Source organism: Fundulus heteroclitus, chromosome 2, assembly GCF_011125445.2.
Source record: "Fundulus heteroclitus isolate FHET01 chromosome 2, MU-UCD_Fhet_4.1, whole genome shotgun sequence".
NCBI lineage: Eukaryota > Metazoa > Chordata > Actinopteri > Cyprinodontiformes > Fundulidae > Fundulus > Fundulus heteroclitus.
In genome coordinates, this window is record NC_046362.1 from 199,247 (window position 1) to 221,049 (window position 21,803).

General features: G+C 42.0%; 1 protein-coding gene across 4 annotated transcripts in view; it reads left to right on the forward strand.

The window, feature by feature from the left end:
* Positions 1-15,943, forward strand: part of ric8a (RIC8 guanine nucleotide exchange factor A) — an 81,488-nt gene extending 65,545 nt beyond the window's left edge. For 3 of the 4 annotated variants that reach the window (XM_036145354.1, XM_036145352.1, XM_036145357.1), the window contains exons 13-14: positions 9,138-9,257; positions 15,069-15,935. In XM_036145354.1, the coding sequence (XP_036001247.1) occupies positions 9,138-9,257; positions 15,069-15,210 (262 nt within the window). In that variant the 3' untranslated portion in view covers positions 15,211-15,935. Of the gene's footprint in view, positions 1-9,137; positions 9,258-15,068 lie in introns of all 4 variants that reach the window. The other variant, XM_036145355.1, reaches the window with a different exon arrangement.
* The last annotated feature ends 5,860 nt before the right edge of the window (positions 15,944-21,803 follow it).

Sequence of the window (21,803 nt, forward strand, 5' to 3'; positions counted from 1 at the left end):
TCCACTTTCTATGATATCTGTGACCTGCAACAGAGCGCCACGGAACTTGCGTGAAAACATCCCATCACTATCAATGACAATGGCTGCCGGGGCTATCTGGGACAGTGTTCATAGAGCTACACACACACACACACACACACACACACACACACACACACACACACACACACACACACACACACACACACACACACACACACACACACACACACACACACACACACACACACACCGTCTTCCCTGAGCTTTTCTTTATTCTGCTTGAGTTCTGTTTTAGCTGTAGTTTCAGAAAGGTCAGATCAGAGACCTTAAGTTTTAGCTTTAAAGGCTTACTCCATCTATCCATCCATCCATCCATCCATCCATCCATCCATCCATCCATCCATCCATCCATCCATCCATCCATCCATCCATCGTCTTCCACTTATCCAGGGTTGGGTCGCGGGGGCAGCAGCTTCAGTAGGGAGGCCCAGAAGTCCCTCTCCCCAGCCACTTGGGCCAGCTCCTCCGGGAGAATACCAAGGCGTTCCCAGGCCAGCCGAGAAACATAGTCCCTCCAGCATGTCCTGGGTCTCCCCCTGGGAGGCGCTCAGGAGGCATCCTAACCAGATGCCGAACCTCAACTGGCCCCTCTTGACGTGGAGTCCTCCCCGGATGACTGAGCTCCTCACTCTATCTCTAAGAGAGAGCCCAGACACACTACGGAGAAAACTCATTTTGGCCGCTTGTATCCGGGATCTCGTTCTTTAGGTCACAACCCAAAGCTCATGATCATAGATGAGGGTAGAAACGTATATTGACCGGTAAATCGAGAGCTTTGCCTTTTGGCTCAGCTCTCTCTTCACCACAATGGACCGGTACAGCGCCCACTTCACAGCAGACGCCGCACCAATCCGCCTGTCAATCTCCCGCTCCATCTTCGCCTCATTCATGAACAAGACCCAAGATACTTAAACTCCTCCACTAGGGGTAACACATCATCCCCAATCTGGAGAAGGCACTCAACCCTTTTCCGGCTCAAGACCATGGTCTCAGATTTGGAGGCACTGATTCTCATCCTGGCTGCTTCGCAAAACCACTCTAGTGAGAGCTGTAGATCATGCCCTGATGAAGCTAATAGGACCACGTCATCCACGAATAGCAGAGACGCAATCCTAAGGCCACCAAAACGGATCCCCTCAACACCTTGGCTGCGCCTAGAAATTCTGTCCATAAAAGTTATGAACAGAATTGGTAACAAAGGGCAACCTTGGCGGAGCCCAACTCTCACCAGAAATGATTCCGTCTTACTGCCGGCAATGCGGACCAGACTCTGACACTGGTCATACAGAGATCTAACAGCCCTTATTAAAGGTCCCAGTACTCCATACTCCCGGAGTACCCCCCACAGGACCCCCTGAGGGACACGGTCGAATGCCTTCTCCAGATCCACAAAGGACATGTAGACTGATTGGGCAAACTCCCATGCCCCCTCCAGGATCCTGCTGAGGGTGTAGAGCTGATCCAGTGTTCCACGGCCAGGACGAAAACCACACCGCTCTTCCTGAATCCGAGATTCGACTATCCGACAGACCCTCCTTTCCAGAACCCCAAAATAGACCTTCCCAGGGAGGCTTAAGAGTGTGATTCCTCTGTAATTGGAACACACCCTCCGGTCCCCCTTTTTAAATTGGGGGACCACCATCCCAGTCTGCCAATCCAGGGGAACTGCCCCCGATGTCCACGCAATGCTGCAGAGCTTCGTTAACCAACACAGCCCCACAACATCCATGGCCTTAAGGTACTCAGGGCAAATTTCATCCAACCCCGGGGCCTTGCCACCGAGGAGCTTTTTAACAACCTCGGCAACCTCAGCACCAGAGATGGGATAACCCGACCCAGAGTCCTCAGGCTCTGCTTCCCCAATGGAAGACGTGTTGGTGGGTTTAAGGAGGTCTTCGAAGTATTCTGCCCACCCACACACGGCGTCCCGAGTCAAGGTCAGCAGCACCCCACCCCCACTATAAACAGTGTTGGCATTGCACTGCTTCCCCCTCCTGAGACACCGGATAGTGGACCAGAATCGCTTCGAAGCAGTACGGAAGTCTTTCTCCATGGCCTCTCTGAACTCTTCCCACGCCCGAGTTTTTGTCTCGGCGACCAGCCGAGCCGCCTGGCGCTTTGACTGCTGGTACATATCAGCTGCTTCCAGAGTCCCACAGGCCAATAAAGGCCAATAGGACTCCTTCTTCAGCTTGACGGCTTCCCTCACCGCTGGTGTCCACCAGCATGTTCGAGAGTTGCCGCTGCGACATGTGCCGACAACCTTGCGGCCATAGCTCCGACAACCTTGCGGCCATAGCTCCGACTAGCCGCCTCAACAATAGAGGCGCGGAACATGGTCCACTCAGACTGAATTCAATTCAGTTCAATTCAATTTTATTTAGATAGCGCCAATTCGTGAAACATGTCATCTCGAGGCACTTTACAAAGTCAGAATCAATCATATTATACAGATTGGTCAAAAATTTCTTATATAAGGGAACCAGTTGATTGCATCAAAGTCCTGACAAGCAGCATTCACTCCTGAAGAAGCTTAGAGGTACAGGGAGAGTCGTCTGCCTTGTCCATGGCTTTGCAGCAATCCCTCATACTGAGCAAGCATGAAGCGACAGTGGAAAGAAAAACCACCCATTAGCGGGAAGGAAAAACCTCCAGCAGAACCGGGCTCATAGGAGCGGTCATCTGCCTCAACCGACTGGGAGTTACAGACGATAGAGCAGAGACACAACAAGACAGACAAAAAAGCACAGAAGAACACATTGATCCAGTAATCTGTTCTACATTAGATGGTAATAGCGGGTGATCTGTCTTCCTTGGATGATGTCACAGTTAACAGAACGTCAGACCAGGTGTACCTACTACAAAGAAAAATGAGAGAGAACAAAAAGGTAAAAGCTGATATGACAACAGTCATTTCAATGTAATGCAATGCAAAACTGGAGAACAGTAGACTGGAGAACAGTAGAAATCAGTAGAGTGTCATGATTTGGGTTTTGTTTTGGTTTGTTTGTTCTTTGCTTTATTTTGATCAGTTCACATCTCTGTTTCCAGTTCAGTTCTGTCTCCTTCCAGCAAGCTGCCAGCTCACTCAATCTGTTTATCTGTCACTCCCCGATCACCAGTTACCAGCCAATCAGATCTGCTCACTTGTCAACCTCTAGTCATTAACCAATCAGTTCAGTTCATTTCAGTTACCACCTTCTCTTTGATAATTTCCACCTGTCACTTGTGATTGGTCACTCCTGTTCACCTGCTCACTCCCCTATATAGTCCTGCTACAAACCTCTCCAATCTGCCAGATCATTAATGAGCCTTTTGGTGAGTTTCTGTCCAGCTTTCTATTTTTGATTGATCTTGTTGACGATAACCCAACTGCACCTTTTTGATTTCCGAGCCAGCTTGATACTTGATCCTGATTTTCCTGCCCTGCCCTGTCTGTCTGCCTACCTGTTTTTCTGACCTGGACCTGCCTGGTGATATTCTGAGTTTGCCTTACCCCGATCTGTACCTCTGCTTGTTTTTGGATTGTTTCTTGTGTACCGGATTTTTGACTGTTATTCTGACCACCGAGCCTGCTTGTCCCTGCATTGTGAAGAACACCTCCATTAAACCTTCTTTAATCATACCTCCTTTTTGTCAGGCTGAATACTGGGTCCTCTGTCTCTCGTTCGTGACAGAATGATCTGGCCTTACAGAGATTAAGATTAGTCTTAAAAGTAGACAAGGTGTCTGCCTCAAGGACCAAAACTGGGAGTTGGTTCCACAGGAGGGGAGTCTGATAGCTAAAGGATCTGCCTCCCATTCTACTTTTAGAGACTCTAGGAACCACCAGCAGACCTGCAGTCTGAGAGCGAAGTGCTCTGTTAGGAACATACGGGGTAATCAGAGCTCTGATATATGATGGAGCTTGATTATTAAGGGCTTGATACGTTACAAGAAGAATTTTAAATTCTATTCTTGATTTAACAGGAAGCCAATGAAGGGAAGCTAAAATTGGAGAAATATGATCCCTCTTGTTGATTTTCATCAGAACTCTTACTGCAGCAATTTGGATCAGCTGAAGACTTCAAACTGTATTTTGTGGACTTCCTGATAGTAAAGAATTACAATAGTCCAGCCTTGAAGTAACAAATGCATGGACTAGTTTTTCAGCATCACCCCTGGACAGAATGTTTCTAATTTTGGCTATATTCCTGAGGTGGAAAAAGGAAACTCTGGAAACCTGTTTAATATGGGATTTAAATGACATGTCTTGGTCGAAAACCTAAACCAGAGCCTAATTTAATGCCATCCAGATTAAGCGATTGATGAAGAAGTTTATTTTTTGAGGACTCTGGTCCAAAGATTAAAACTTCTGTCTTGTCAGAATTTAAATGCAGGAAATTTAAAGTCATCCAGCTTTTGATGTCACCAAGACATGACTGCAGTCGAAGTAACTGATTGGATTCATCAGGATTTATGTATAAATATAGCTGAGTGTCATCAGCATAAAAGTGGAAATTAATCCCATGCTGTCTGATAATTTTGCCAATCGGAAGCATATATATATAGTAAAGAGAATTGGTCCAAGGACTGAACCCTGTGGTACTCCACAGGTGACCCTAGAGTTTGAGGAAGATTTATTATTAACATGAACAAACTGGAATCTGTCCGACAGATAAAATTTAACCAGCCTAATGCTTTCCCCTTAATCCCTACAGTATGCTCAAGTCTTTGTAGGAGAATATTGTGATCAACTGTCTCAAATGCAGCACTGAGATCTAACAGGACAAGTATAGACACAAGTCCATTATCTGAGGCCATGAGAATATCATTGGTGACCTTCACCAGAGCTGTTTCAGTGCTATGATGAGCTCTAAAGCCTGACTGAAACTCCTCAAGTAAGTCATTACTTTGTAAATGTTCACATAGTTGATTAGCAACTACTTTCTCAAGAATTTTAGATAAGAAAAGAAGATTAGATATTGGTCTGTAATTTACTAACTCATCTTGATAAAGAGATGGTTTCTTAAGTAAAGGTTTAATAAGAGCTACTTTAAAAGCCTGTGGTACATATGAATTTACCAAGGATAGATTAATCATGTCTAAAATAGGACCACTGATCAAAGGGAATACTTCCTTAAACAACTTGGTTGGGATCGGGTCTAACATACAGGTAGAAGGTTTAGATGAAGCTAAAATTTTAGATAGCTCAGAAAGCTCAAACAGTTCAGACACTGCGCTGGTTCTAAAGATTGCTCCAACGCTGCCTCACTTACTGAGGACGAGGTAATCATGTTTGGGAGGATACCAATTATTTTATTTTTAATGGAATCAATTTTATTTATGAAGAATTCCGTAAAATCATTACTGCTAAGAGCTAAGGGAATGGATGGATCAACGGAGCTATGACTCGGTGTAAGTTTGGCCACTGTACTGAAGAGAAATCTAGGATTATTTTTTGTCTAATGCAGAATGCAATGAAGAAGTCATACCGTTAACAAAGACATCTATTTGTGAATGGGAAAAAACAACACTGCTGCTATCTGCAGAGTATTTCTGAAATACTGACGATATTAAGAGGGGGACAGACTTTTTAAAGTTTGATGCAACGTTGTCCGATAAAGATCTACTATGATGGAACCCTCTTTTGGGGGTGGAGAACTCAGTTAGATTAAGCTCAAATGTTATTAAAAAATTATCAGATAGGACAGAGTTGTGAGGAAATACTGTTAATTCTTCACAATTAATGCCATATGTCAGCACAAGGTCTAAAGTATAGAGCCAAGAGTGCGTCGGTGTTGGAGCCGTTTGCATCTCTTTTGTTTTTCTGAATTTATTATGAACATATTTGCATTCTAATTCTACTGATTTATTTTTGGAAATAAGTTTATGTTTCATTCTGATGTGCCTATTTGCTGCTCTTCCTGTATGGTGGGCGTGACGTTGACAAGCTGATCAATTGACGTAATATAGGTGCCGTCACCTACCGGTCAGGTAGAGTGGAAGTGACAAACAGTTTTTCAACCGCGTGATGCGGGAGCGCATTTGTTTGTATGCAAGTTAAAGACAAATAAATGCCTCTTTTTTTTCTAAGACACGCGTTGGGATCTGACCTATACTCCTACTCTGAAGCGGTGGCTGCAAGGTTGCCGCTACATTTTATGCACATTTTGAGCAAAACCAATTGAATCTAGGATAGTTTTAAAGACTACGCTAAGGTTATCACATTCTGTGTCAACATGAATGTTAAAATCCCCCACTATAATAACCTTGTCAGTGTTTATCATCAAATCAGATAAGAAGTCTGACAGCTGATCCAAAAACTGAGAGCAAGGGCCTGGTGGACGATACAAAACAACAAACAGAAGAGGTTTAATTGCTTTGCAATTTGGATGAGGGAAACTGAGGGTTTAATGTTCAGTATTTGGCCAAGGACTAATTAATAAATCAGACTGAAAGATGGTTGCCACTCCTCCTCCTCTTCCCACAGATCTAGGAATGTGGAAATTTGAATAATTGGAGGGAGTTGACTCATATATACTAACGTAGTCCTCTTGTAGCCAGGTTGCTGTGAGACAAAATAAGTTAATCTGTTTATCAGAAATCAATTCATTAACTAACAAAGTCTTTGGAGGGAGAGACCTTATATTTAATAGACTCAATGTTCCCCCCTCCCTCGGGACGTGTTCAAAGCTCTCTCGGAGGTGGGAGTTAAAGCTCCGTCTCACGGGGGACTCTGCCAGACATTCCCAGCAAACCCTCACAATACATTTGGGCCTGCCAGGTCTGACCAGCTTCCGCCCCTTTCTTCACCCGAGTGTCCAAGACATGCGGCCGCAGGTCAGATGAAACAACAACAAAGTCGATCATTGAACTACGGCCTAGGGTGTCCTGGTGCCAAGAGCACATATGGACACCCTTATGCTTGAACATGGTGTTCGTGATGAACAATCCATGACAAGCACAGCAGTCCAACAACAGAACACCACTCGAGTTCAGATGAGGTGGGCCATTCCTCTCAATCACACCCCTCCAGGTCTCACTGTCATTACCCACGTGAGCGTTGAAGTCCCCCAGAAGAACGAGGGAGTTCCCAGGAGGGGCACTATCCAGTACCCCCTCTAAGGACTCCAAAAAGGGTGGGTAATCCAAGCTGCTGTTTTGTGCATAAGCACAAACAGCAGTCAGAACCCGTCCCCCCACAGGCCTCCCTCTCGTTCACTGGGGTGAACCCCAACGTACAGGCACCGAGATGAGGGGCAACAAGTATGCCCACTCCAGTTCAGCGCCTCTCACCAGGGGCAACTCCAGAGTGGAAGAATTCCTAACCCCTCTCAAGGAGACTGGTTCCAGAGCCATGCGTTGAGTTCAGTCCAACTATCTCTAGTCCGAACCTCTCAACCTCTCAGGCTCCTTCCCCACCAGAGAGGTGACATTCCATGTCCCAAGGGTCAGCTTCTGCAGCCGAGGATCGGAACACCAATGTCCCCGCCTTCGACTGCCACCCATTTCGCAGCGCACCCAACCCCTTTGGCCCCTCTTATAGGTGGTGAGCCCATTGCAAGGGGGACTCATGTTTCCTCTTCGGGCTGAGCACGGCCGGGCTCCATGGGCACAAGCCTGGCCACCAGGCGCTCGCCAACGTGCCCCACATCCAGGCCTGGCTCCAGATTAGGGCCCCGGGCGAGGGAACACAACGTCCATTTATGGAATTCATCATAAGGGGCTTTTAGGCTGCTCTTTGTCTGGTCCCTCACCTAGGACCTGTCTGCCTTGGTTGACCCTACTAGGGGCATAAAGCCCCTGACAGCATAGCTCCTAGGGTCATTGGGACACTCAAACCCCTCCACCACAGTGTCCTTACTTGGTTTATTTTTATTACAACGAAACAAAAAGTCTAGTTAGTCTGGTTAATTGTAGCTCTCAGAAACGTTGGACAAGACTACTTCAGATCAGAAACCCCCAAGTATTTACTTATTATGATTAGAAACAATTAAGTACTGTGATTATATGTGTTTGTTAATGTATGAATAGAAACAATAAGGCTTTGGATGTTAGTGATGAAGTTTGTTACAGTGAAACTAAAGAAGTCTAGTGAAGCTTATTCCTTAGCTTATTCCTTTGTGATGTTTTCTTTTTCTATGTAATATCATTCTCTGTAATATTTTTCTGTGCACTTTGGATCGTCTTGTTTCTAAAAAAGTGCTATGTAAATAAACTTGCCTTGCCATATATACTTGAACAAGTCATGTTCAATGAATAAAAATATTATTGAAAAATCCCATTTAATGCAGTGACTCAATTCAATGAGTGAAACACATTATATAGATCAATCACACACTGATGTTTTCAATCCTTTATTTAAATTAGTTAATTGTGATGTTTTCCACTCACAGCTAATTAAAACATGATATTTAAGATTAGAATTAATCAGACCGATACATAGCATCTTGAATACAGAAAAGCAGGCCTGATAAAAGTGCATTTAGTACCTGCCTAAAGGTTATTTTTAAAAGGTACTTTTAATCTGAGAAACATGCTTCATCAGAACACAGATTCTAAGTTATTCAATATGACTGCATATTTATATTTTTTGCAGACTTCATTTAACAGTATTTCATTCAGATTTAAGAGCATATTAACAACAAGGTATCATGCTGATCTTTGTCAAACCTTCATCCACACACTTAAATGCTGTTTGCGTGCAAATATGCTCTAGTCTCCCTCAAAATTATGTTCCTATGCTCAGGTTTAAAGCTCTTGCATAAACCTTCTCTCCTCCCACTAATATTTTTCCATGAGCTGACATTTTCCTCCATGCCTGGGCTACAGTCATGATTTGCAAGCAGGCAGGATTTTTCTCAGGTGTGAGGGTAGATGTTTGCGAAAGAGCATTAAAGTAGCTTAGAGTGAAAATATATAATCCTATTCTTAAATTGAATGAATTTTCTTGATTAAAGATACTACATTCCTCAAAAAATGACTGTTGGAGGTACAATTGAACAAATGTAGAAAATACTTAAATGAATGGTATTTTTATACTCACTGCTTCCTTCATTTTAAATGATAGCTTCAAATGTTTTTCTGTTTTTCTCTGTTTATGTTGTTTCCAGTATAAACCTGATCACAGGTGTTGTAGAAAAGGAGCAGCCCAACCCCATGGAGGGAATGACAGAGGAGCAGAAGGAGTACGAGGCCATGAAGCTGGTCAACATGTTTGACAGACTGTCAAGGTCTCACACTGCTAACCTTTAACAGATTTTTATTTACCATACTCTTATCGCTCAATTTATTAAGTACACCTTTTTAGTCCCTGCTTGGACCCGCTTTGCCTTTAGAACTGTATTAATTCTTTGTGGCACAACCTAATTTGTAGATTTGCTGGCTGCAAATCGATGGGAATCTCCCATCCTACCTCATCTCTGATCTGTTCTCATATGAGAGCAGAGATGGCGACTTGAGTTTAAGACTCCGAAATGACTTGCAGTGAAGTCGCAAAAATAAAAAACTTCAGACTGGACAGACTTGTGTCCTAAAGACCAGAGAGATGACTTGGATTTGTGGCCCGAGACTCGAGCTTTTTTAACTTTAACTCCTGTAATGAAGAGTGAAAGAATGCCGGTATGTGAGCTTTGACAGGATGAACTTGATTTAAGGCAGGAATGTTGGTTTATTGTGGAATATTAGCATAGGCACCCACCAAATCCTGTTGGTACTACTGGGTATTGATTCACGTAAAATCAAACCTAACCCTAACCCTACCATGTTTCGGTTCCTAAACGTATCACTGTGACACAGTGATACATGCTTTCCAAAAGTGCTATTCATTCATAATTGACTAAGAAAGCATTTCTACTGAATAGATACTTATGTTTGTGGTGGTTGAGGTTACTAGTGTAATTGTGGGTTTAAGGATTGATTTCTTACTTGGAGTTAGAGTACTTTTGAACCTGCCTGGGAGCTCTCCCATAGCATACAGCACCATCTAGCGTGTCCCACTGGTAACTACAACCGCAGCTGCTTCGTGTTTTTCTTTTTCTGTTGAAAGAGAGAGACTCTTCCTCCATCTGATGGGCATTGGGTGTAATTGCAGCTTAGTTGCTTTTGGGTGAGGAACACGGTTCCCATCGTCTGGCCATTGTGTGTAATTACAGCAATTATACCAGCCAAGGTTAAAGCTAGAGGTTTACCTGCGTATCAGACAGACTGATATGCGTGTCAAAGCTGAAAAGAGGTCCAGGGAGCTGGAAAAGGGGTGTAGGCATAGCACCCCTCCCCTCAACGAGGAACGGCAAGCTGAGGATTCCCCTAGCTCACAGACAGAAGATTCTGAAAGTGAGATTCAGAAGGATGAGTGTAGGGATCTGCCCAGGGAGACAGTGGATGAACTGGTTCCTTAGGCGTCTCTTGCAGTGGCGGCACCAGCCGATTTTCCCGGGGCTTCAGCTCCGAATGTTTTGAGTCAAGCCCCGAATGTAATGACCACGCCCGCCGACAGGGGGGGGGGACAAACGGGTCAGTTGTCCCGGGCCCAGGACAGAGGGGTGGCCCAAAACTGACACTGACAAATGGTCAGAGTGTCAGTCAGTGCGTGAGCGACTGCGGCAGCTTCACCAGTCTCCCAGTCGTCACGGCACTCTGCTGCTCCCCCTCCCCTCTCATACATGGCTCAGCGGCACCAGCCAATCAGCACGTAGGCTCAGCCTGGCCCGCCCACTTAGCTCTCATACAAACTCAACACACGAACAACTGCGCTGCTGCTCAAAGACTCGGACAGAAAGAGACACCACAGCAGCGGAAAAACTTGAAGAGGGAAAGAAGTGCCGTTTGGCTTTATTTTAATACCATAAATGAAATCAAGCTGTATGTTTTGTAAAAAGCCGGTTAAATTCAGTGGAAACACAACAATTTTATATAAGCACGTGAAAAGCCATGAGCAAGAAAACATTGAGCCACAGAAACGGAGAGGAGACGAAACTTCTCTCATTGCCCCGACAGACCAGACCCAGAAACTGACGTCACTGACTGAGGCGTTTCAGTCCTCCAGAGAACATCCATGTAGATAAGAGTGGTCATCTTCAGCAGCAGTTCATGTTAACTTTCAAAGTAGATATTATCTATTATATGTTACTGGAGCCCACACAGAAAATGTAATTAAGACCTTGAAAGAACCCAGTACATATATCCTATTAAAAAGTGTTATGTAAGATAAGATAACATTAGCTAATCCTTTATTTATCCCACAACGGGGGAATATATATATATATATATATATATATATATATATATATATTAGATGGAAAGTGCACTATATATATATATATATATATATATATATATATATATATATATATATATATAGTGTGTGTGTGTGTGTGTGTGTGTGTGTGTGTGTGTGTGTGTGTGTGTGTGTGGCGGCGGCGGCAGGTGTGTGTGTGTGTGTGGGGGGGGGGGGGGGGGGGAGACTGTGTTGTCCCAGGCCCTGGCAAAGCTGTCAGCTGGCCTGGTAATGACTGTCACTGAGCAAATATGAAACTGGACAATAGCCTATGTGTGATGGTCCGACCAGTAAGGCAAAAGGACAAAGGCATATATAAAAAAGTATTTTCTATTTATTTTTCCAAAAATTGTTCACAGAAGACTTCTAACATCAAATCTCAAGAAAAAACTGACCTACTACAATGAACACACAGGGGAATTTATACACAAAGGCTAGCCTACACAAAACGAGAAGGGGTGGGAGATGAGACAAAGACAACAATACATCAACATAAATAACTAATTCAAACCAACATATCTTGACTACAACACAACTATCAAAACACGACAACCTAACACCACAGAGGTTTTAGCAGTTATGTTGTTAGTAGAGAGAGAGGTAGATTCTTTAACATCAAGTCCCCTGCTTCCAGCAGCCTGATGGTTTGTTCCATTTCCTGGTTTGCCTTTCAACCAGTCCTCTCCCCCAGCCAGTCCTTCAAACTCAGCAAAACAGAAATTAATGGTTGCAATAAACAAAAAGGTGTTTACCAAATGTGTGCACCCATAATAGTAAACAACCTAATGCAAAAACAAAACTATATTGTGTGAAGACATTTAAATAAATACTAACACTGAGGTGAAGATGGAGTAACCTCCACACTATGTAAACCCCAGAAATTATAAATTGCTTTATTTCATTGCGTTTTGGCTTTGCATATACTGCATACAGCCTGTAAAAATAGACCTTAAGAATAATCTAGCCTAAAGAATACATTTATTTGCTGTCGGTAGCCTATGGGTTTCTTCCACTCTGTTAAATATGCAACAGCAGCAGGTAGGGGAGGAGCTAGCACAGTCAGTGCTACAGTGCGAGCTGCTGCTACAGCTACAGTCAATAGATTAGTGTGAGTTAACAGCGGAGACAGAGCGAGCAGGAAAGAAAGAAATATAGAAAATCAAGCAAACGAGACTTTGGGGATTTTTTGGAAAGAAGTCAGTGGGTAAGTCAAGAATTCATTTTTTATATCCTTAAAGTCTGAAGATCATCATCATCATTCCCTGTAGACATATTTGTTTAACTAGCTAGTTATTATTACCATACAGGCTAACGTTATGCATTAGCACTTGTACTGGCATCTTCTAGTACAGAATCTCCTCCGGATAAAAACACAGGAGAAGAGAGAGACAACAGCAAGTGATGAGAGAAAGACAACAGCAAGTGATGAGAGAGAGACAACAGCAAGTGATGAGAGAAAGACAACAGCAAGTGATGAGAGAGAGACAACAGCAAGTGATGAGAGTAATATAACAAATATAGAAGGACACACCAGATAGACAGCAAGAGCTGAATAGTGCATGTTGACTGTGTGTGTGTATTGAGAGAGAGAGAGCGAGAGAGAGAGAGAGAGAGAGTGTGTGAGTGTATGTGTTTGTGCATAATGTTAAAGATGCATTTTGACTGAAAGTAAATTGTTACTTTAATAATAATAATAATAATAATAAACACTTCGAGTGATCCTTTATTTACATAAAATGGTCTGGGCTAAGCCCTGGATGTCCATCACAGCTGGAAACGCCCCTGGTCTCCTGAACGAGAATAGGCGTGATGGGTCAGGACAGATTCAGCAGAGTGGTACGGAAGTAAGTGCCTAAACAACCTAGGGGGGCAGAGAGGACCGGGCGTGTGATGTAAATCATAGAACAGCACATGTTCTATGATTCACGGGTCATAGCAGATGGTGCTAACCCGTAGCACCATCTGCTATGACCCGTTGCCCCCACCAAGGTGATGGGACCACCATTCCTGGGATACAGGTGAACCCCACTACCCTGAACTGTGTCCACGGGCAAGAGTTTATGGCCTCTGATGCCTTTTAGGAGGTCAGAACTGTAATGTTATGTTCTGGTTCATGTTGTTGTTTTGGTTAAGTTAACTTTCCTGCCTTAGGGTTTATTTCTGTTTCCAGTTTTGTATTGTATTGGATTCATGTTTAGCTTTAACTGTTTTAGTTATCTGGTCTTCTTTATTAGATTTGATTAAAGCTTGTGTTCTGTTCAGTCTTAGCCTTGTTTTCTATCTTGGGTTTTCTCTTTATGGTTATTTTTGCTCTGTAGTTCATCTTAGTTTCTGTCCTTTCAGCCTTCTAGTCTTTTCCCTTCTTGATTACTCCCACCTGGTTTTGGTTAATTAGTCCCTCCCTCTTCACCTGTCAGCAAGCCTATTTATACCTGTCTCAGTTCCCTGCACTCTGCCAGAACGTCTCTACTCCTCTCCACTCACATGCCGTCGGTAAGAGCTTTCCTGCCTCTGCTTATTTTTGCTATTCTGCTTGTTTGTTCCCGACCAGATCTCTGTCCTTGTTTTTTGAGCCTTCCCTCTGTTCTTGTTGCCTGCCTGAAGTTCGCCTGGTGCTTCTTATTGTTTTGGACGGCCTCAGGGAAACGTTCTTGTTTTGATGGACAGCATTCTCCCGGTTCTGCAGTGGTCAGCTGCTGGAAGCTCTGTCTGCCTTTTTTCAGTTATTTAAACCACGGTGTTTTTTTGTTCCACTGGCTCTTTTGTAAATAAACCTATTAAGCATATGCTCCGTGTCTGGTTGAATATCGGGTTCTGTTAAATCAATCATTACAAGAACAGGAGCCCCTCCCCTACCACAGTAGGCAGGAATCGTCAGAGGATGACTCCGATGGACCGTCCCAATCCCTGAACCGGAATTGCAGATTTGAGTCTCTGGCTCAAGACATAGAGCAACGCTGAATCCACCATTGACGACTATCTCAGAGAGGTAGAGCGCTGTCTGTTAGACTTATACAGTCCATGTGCTTGGGAAAAGTTGAGGCTTACCTGGAAAACCACGTCCAGAAGTGTCCATGTTTTCATAGAAAGCCTTCCCCCAGTTACGCAAGACCGTTATTCAGCCCTTTGTCAGGCTTTAAGGCAAGAATACTCTGTGTTCAAAGATCCGGCCTTGGTTTGATGTGCTGTGCGTTTCGAGATTATGCATACCCTGGTTGTAGCAAGTTGTTATTTTAGCTACTGTTGCATTTTTATAATCTCAAGCCAGTCTGCCGCGTTACCGTTTTCAACACATGTGCTGCTCACTGGATGTTTTCCCCTTTTCAGCAAATTCTCTACAAACTGTTGTTGGTAAAACTCCCAGGAGATCCACATTTGTCAACTACTCAGAACACCCTTTCAGGCACCAACAACCACGCTACATTTAAAGTCACTTTAATTCCCTTTCCTCCCCATTCAGATGACTGCTTTGAACTCCAGAAAGTTGTCGTCACTTTGTGTAGATGCCTGCATGCATTGAGTAACTGCCATGTAACGAGCTGAATTCACTATTTTCGTAAAACAATTACTCAGGTGTACCTAATAAACTGCAGAATGCATTTATATGGAACATTGTCTCATGTATAGCTAACAAATATATACATTAGAAAGAAAGAGTAAAGAAGACCAAAAATTTTTTGATACTTTCTTGAACAACTGCAGTTTATTTAACAATTACAGTATTCAACGGGATACTATGCTAACACACTGTTCTTGCTTTGTGTAGGACCAATTTCATCCAGCCCATGCAGCTTGGTTCAGATGGAAAGATGAGAGAGATGACCAGAGAGGATCTGAATAAACTGGCCACTAAACCGTTGTTCCAGTCAGAAGAGCTAGCTGATCCAGACAGTGACGATGAAAGCTAGTGAACACACAAGCATGACAGCAGAATCTGATTCAACCTTGGAGACAACACAGCATATTATAATCACATTGTTTCACTTGCACCATGCTGGTCCGCTGTGTTTATTCTGATTGGAGGAGAGATAAAACATTAGAGTTTAGTTTAGCAGATGTCAGAATGCAGCATTGTGTGTATAGCAGGAACCTGAAAGAAGCAGTTATACACAATGAATCAATAATTTTAACCAGTAATGATAATTTAATAATTAGCACTACTGTCCTAAGAGTACATTTACGTTGTCCTACAAATGTGATTTAGTTTCATCATCAGTTGACTTCAGGCTTAAAACCATCACTGACTGTTGATTGTGATTTTTTTTTTTTTTATTCACAAAGAAATATTTTACAAAATGTAGGGATTTTACAAAAGACCACGTATGATCTTACTTTTAGAAAACAATTTTGTTTTTAAATACTTTTTATTCCTGATTTGAGAGTTAGCTTCCCTTTTGAATTTGAAGTAAAATAGATGGTTGTTATTTTTTATTCCCAACAAATATTTTATTTTGAGAAGTGAAGGACCCTTTACTGATGGCTCGGCTTCTGTGTTAAACTTAACATGGCATATTGTGCTATGAATAAAATCTATGAAAAATGTATGTCTGCTTCTTTGTATTGTAATTGAATGTCTGTTTTTGACTGTAAAGTATACCTACATCTAAATAAATTCACCTTCTATGGTCTCTTATTTGAAAATCCTAGTTTATTTAGAGTCCTGCAGAAAAGTCTTGGATAGGAGACGGATGCATTAAGGAAGAAACTGCTTATTTTTCCCCTGAGATACTCCTTACTTGTCACAAACACTCATACACAGATAATGCAAATGGTTAAATGTAATGCAGACACAGGTTCCTAATCCATAAATGTGGCCTGTCTACTTTTGATGTCAGATATAATATTGATTTAATAAAGTCAATCACACAAATAGGATTCTGTATTGAAATGGCATATTCCTAGAGCAAAACTGGCCTACCACGTGTAGGCAACCAGCTTCTCTATATGGTATACCTAAAATGAGTGGACTGAACACGTGGAAAACAGCCACAACAGAGGAGCAAAAAATAGCTTGTTTGTTTACTCAGGTAGGCCAACAAGAGTCTCTCCAGGACATGATGTGGGATGCCAGGGAAACAGATCCATAGTCATCGAGGAGAGATAAATGGGCTTTCTTCCACTGGGCTAAAGTTGGAGAGGTTCTGCAGAATCTCATAGAGTTGCTCTGCACAGGCCTTCAGGACTCTGGGAATACCACCATTTGGACTTGCAGCCTTTTTCCAGTTAAGTCTTGTCAGCTGCTTTTTCAACTGACCTCCAGAGAAAAGACACTCAGTAAGTGGGAGAAGAATGGACAACAAGCATCTCTTGATTTGGTTGAAAACCAACATGTAAAAGCAGAAGGGTCCATAGCCAAGGTGGAAAGTAAAACATTTGAGGTGTAACAAATAAGCTGTGGGTCAAGGAGGGTGGGGTATCTGTTTGGCTGTGGGCAGGAGAAGAGGACACTGAGCTCGTTCCTGATCCTATTGAAGAATCTGTTTAATTCTTTCGGCCTGTCCTGACTTCAATTGATCTGATCCCTTTTTTATCCCTGACCCCATATTGCTGATATTGTTCTGCTGGAGCTTGCTTTCCAGCTTCTTCCTTTTACACACCCTTGCTGTCGCTACTCTAGACTTCAAACTGCTTTTGCATACTCCTCAGTAATTAATTGTCTCAATCCATGAAAGCAATTTTTTTCTCATTCAGCACTTTCTTCAGGTTACTGGTGATCCAGGGTTTGTTGTTGTGGAAGCATCTCACTAGTCGTGTTTCCATCAAAGTTTTCTTTAAGTATCACATTAGAAGGGGTTGATGGAAATGACAAAATTTGAATTAAAGCTTGCTTTAGGTGGTATTTCACATTTTCAAAAAATAGTAAATGTACTAAAAAGGAAATGGAAACACAATAGTGAATCAATTCAGACGTAGCGAACATGTGTGTGTGTGTGTGTGTGTGTGTGTGTGTGTGTGCACGTGTGTGTGTATGTGTATGCTGACCAGATGGGGGTGGTAGTACTCTGGATGTGAAAACAGGTTACAGACATTATCAGAGGAAGCTTTTAGAAAAGCTGGTTTGTTTATATGTTTTCTTGTTGTAATACTTACTACTTTTAAGACTAGGCTTAAAACTTTCATTTTTGACAAAGCTTATACTTCGAGTGGCTTACGTTATCCCGAGCTATCTCTATAGTTATGCTGCAATAGGCTTAGGCTACTGGAGGTCATCATCCGAGGTGTCACTACCAAAGGCATTGCTAGTGGTGACTGCAGACCAGCCAAACGTGGAACCACATTTGCACAGCGCTCATTCACAGTAAAAGGGCCTCAGATGTGGAACACCATACCTGCCCAATTTAATACCTTCACAGACCTCAAACAGTCCAACAACAAAGTAAAACAATGGCTCAAATCTACTCAAACATGTGAACATTAGAGCAACTTTTGTGAATAGTCTGTATTACATGTTCTGTTTGTCTTTGATGTTTGTATATTACTGCTTGTATTTGTTTTGGTTTAGGGACCTGGGGTCCGTTCTTCGTACGTCGCTAACTCAGTTAGCAGGATTTCATTGTTGACGATTTGGCATCATCTTGGATCGTTTGGTTCTTCGAAAGACATCCTGCACTTGTTGTCATAGCAACATGTGCGCCAGCTTAAGCCTGCTCGAGAGCAGGCTTATTTCATGTAAACAAGATTAGATCACGGCTGTATAAGCGGAGGAGATAGGGAAGTCTGCCGTAGCCATGTCCATTTTTACGACAGCAACCTGTTGCGGAAGGTGCAAGAATAATTTGCAGAGTTTTTCGAATTAATCGCGTATTGCGCAATAGACAGGATCCTTTAGCGCAGCGCGACAGTGTAATTGTAGAGAGATTTTTCTTGGTGGCTGTTTTAAACAGACAAACATCATTTAACAGTGGCTTTTAAAGAGGAAAAAGTGGTGTTGGAGCCATAAATCTAAAATATTTAAGTTATTTGTATGATGGTTTGCTTTTTATTTTTATCATATTCAGTAAGAAGATTTGTTCGGGCCATTTTATTGTGAAGTTTAGTTTACTTTGAAAGGCTTGCTTCCTGTCGAGCCGTATATTGTATTAAAAAAAAACTATGGATGGATTATCTAGCCACGGAGCAATATAGTTTTACCGTGTAAACTGTGGATGACTTGGAAAAGGAAAATTTAATTTTTTTATGGATAAAGATTTTTGTTTTGTTAAAATTCCCAGTTTGCACATGTCCTTTACTTCCCGTGTCTAAGGAATGACACTGAAATTTGGATCTCTTGACATAACAAGTGCCTTTTTGAAATAAAGTGTAATAATTAAAGGCTACCATTTTGTAGAATATTCTTGTATTTCACTTTTACTTGTCCCCATGTTCTAGTGGGTCCCATAGAGGCTCTGACATAAAAGAACAAAGTAAATACTAGAACTGCAAGCAGTTATTAACGGGTTCCAAGTCCACGCACCGCCACCTTTGAGCATGTTCCTGGACTTCAGCGTTCAATCCCACAGCATCTGGTGGAAAAACTGGAACATCTGGGCTTCAGCACACCCCTTCACCACTTCCTCACCTCCTGAGCACTGTCGGTCCGGGTCTGACAGACCACCTCTGATGTTATCACCCTCAGCACGGGCTCCCCTCAGGGTTGCATCCGGAGCCCCTTGCTGTTTACTCTGATGACACACGACTGCACCCCCAGGTTCACCCCCAATCACATCATGAAGTTCGCAGATGACATAAACTCATCAACAGCTCAGCTGTGGAGGTGGTTAGCAGCACCAAGTTCCTGGGGGTGCACATCACGGTCAACCTCACCTGGTCTGTGAACACCACGTCACTGGTGAAGAGGGCACAGAAGCGCTTGTACTTCCTGCAGAGGATGAGGAGAGCCCACCTGTCCCCGCACATTCTCACAACCTTCTACAGAAGTACCATAGAGAGCATTCTGACCAGCTGTCTCTCTGTGTGGTGTGGAGGCAGCAGCACCTCCGACTGGTGGAAAATGAGTAGAGTGGTGGGGACAGCAGAAGGGATCATAGGGGCTCCTCTTTCCTCCATTAAGGACATTTCATCCCAGCGCTGCATGTCCCCAGCCCATAGCATCAACAGAGACCCTCAAACTCCCACCATGAACTGTTCCCCGTATGTATATATATATATATATATATATATATATATATATATATATATATATATATATATATATATAAAATGAAAGTTTTTCATTTACAGTGACCCTTTAAACCATTAATGCTATCACTCCTTTTCATGACAATTCATAATATATGAATTACATGTTTCCCGTAACTTATACCTTTTTATTCTAAGTTCAACCAAGATATTCTCTTCTTATCCTTGTAGCTTGTAGTGTTAAATAAGACTAAAATCGTTTCATTTGAATCAAGGTATGCAGATGTTGATAGATATATCTATCTATCAGTGACGTGCGGTAGGGTTCATAGCTGGTGAAGCACTGACATCATCAGTCAGATTTACAAATATATACACTCTACAGAGTAGACTCATTGCAAAGTGCTGATGGAGACTGGTTGAGCCAAATCAATTAACCAAGAGACATGGAAAAAATATTGATTATTTGTTAAAAAAATAAATAAAACTAAATTATTTGTCATTTGATTGGTAGCAGTTTATGAGGTATGATGGATTTCTACATTTGTAACACATTCAAAAACTAACCTACATTACGCACATTTCATTACAAAAACAAAACATGAATAATTATCGCTGTCTTACCTCTACTTAGAAATGAAGTCCAGCTGCGCTCTTTCTGAACAAAAATATCGGTCACTTTCCGGTAAAAGTTCTTTTTATCTTCTTCAGTTTTAAAAGTTTCTCAGTCTCAGTGGAGCTCACTGCCAGGGAGGAAAGCCTTCCTTCATCAGTCCTGTTCCAGCTGTATGTTTAGAGTCTTTTTAGTGCTTTACTTGTTTAGCAAAACTCGCTAATAACACATCCATAACTTGCTTTGACTCTACTATTTGGGGATCAGAGCGGTGCCCCTTGAGCGCCCCCTGCCTAGAGGCCAAGGAACTGCCGGCCTCACCTACAACCAGCTCTTTGGCTTTTATGATCGCCCAGCAGCACACGAAAACACATAGTTTAATTACCAAAACACAATTCGTAATCCACATATATTAAATTGTGGAAAATCAGTTCATCAGTGTTTGAACAATTGAATTTATGATCTAGAGACAGGAAGATGCATTCACGGAATGGAAGTCAGTGCAGTTAACATGGGATTGCGCAATCCCAGGGGAGGCCAAGATCGCTGGCTTGGTGGCGCTTCACTATCAAGCACCACCAAGGATTTACGTTAAAAATAGCCAAAAGTCTTCGATTTTAAAGAGAATATGATAAAAAAATAAGGAAATTAGATTAAAAAAACAATTATTATTACAAATGACTGAGTGAATCACAACATATATTGTTATTATTCTATATTATCTTTCTTTCCATGATATCCTCCCCTGCATGTCACTGCTATCTATAACTATAACCCATAAACTTTGCACAACATTCACATATTTGCTCATTTTGCATCATTGCATCTCCAACTAGCATTACAAATGCTGTCGAACTCTCAGTTTCTAAATGCATTCTCGCACAAATGCCCTTTGCACAATCAATTCAGTGCATACAAATGTTTTTAAAAAAATACACACCTGTACACTGTGACTTCTCCTGATTTGTTTGCATTTCAATTGTTTACTTCAAATCACTGCTGCACCTTATACTGTAATTTATTTTACTGCAATTTACAAGCTGTATGCAACAGAATTTCGTTCTGTACGCACTCTGTGCATACAAAATGACAAATAAAGTTTTCTAATTCTCACTAAGTCTATCTATCTATCTATCCATATTATATTATAGCGTTACTTTTCGAATAAGTCTGATCCATATCTGAACTATGGATCTTTGCAAATGTTCTTGCCATTACTTTTACTTTTTATTCATTTGTTAATGCTGTTCCTTCTTCATGTTTTAGAACTGGATATGTTCTCTCTGATCTATTTCCCTTCATTTTCTTAATCATTCCCCATACCTCAGCTATAGAAGTTGTTCTGCCTATTGAATCACAAAAATCTCTCCATTTTGTCTTCTTTGCCTTCTAAATAACTTTCCTTGCTTCTGCTTGATCTTTTTTATATTTATATTTGGGCACATCACTTCCGGTGATGTGCCCAAATATGGGCATAATGGCCGCCCTGTTCACAGTTCTGGATGGCAGAGCTCTCGATGATGAGAGCTGTAAATTGATCACAAACTTCATAAATTTGTTAAAATTCAACGGTTTGCTCTAAAATTCTGAAAATATTCATGAATGTCCAAGAGTGTTTTATCTAACCACATGATTTTTTTGATGGTCATTAAAAAAATGGATTCAGAGAAAAAAAATATTAAACTTTATAATCTTGTATCATTAATTTTTAAAATCTTGTAAATTGGTCAAAATCGCCTGGATTTTTACCAAACTGAAACACAAGTTTAT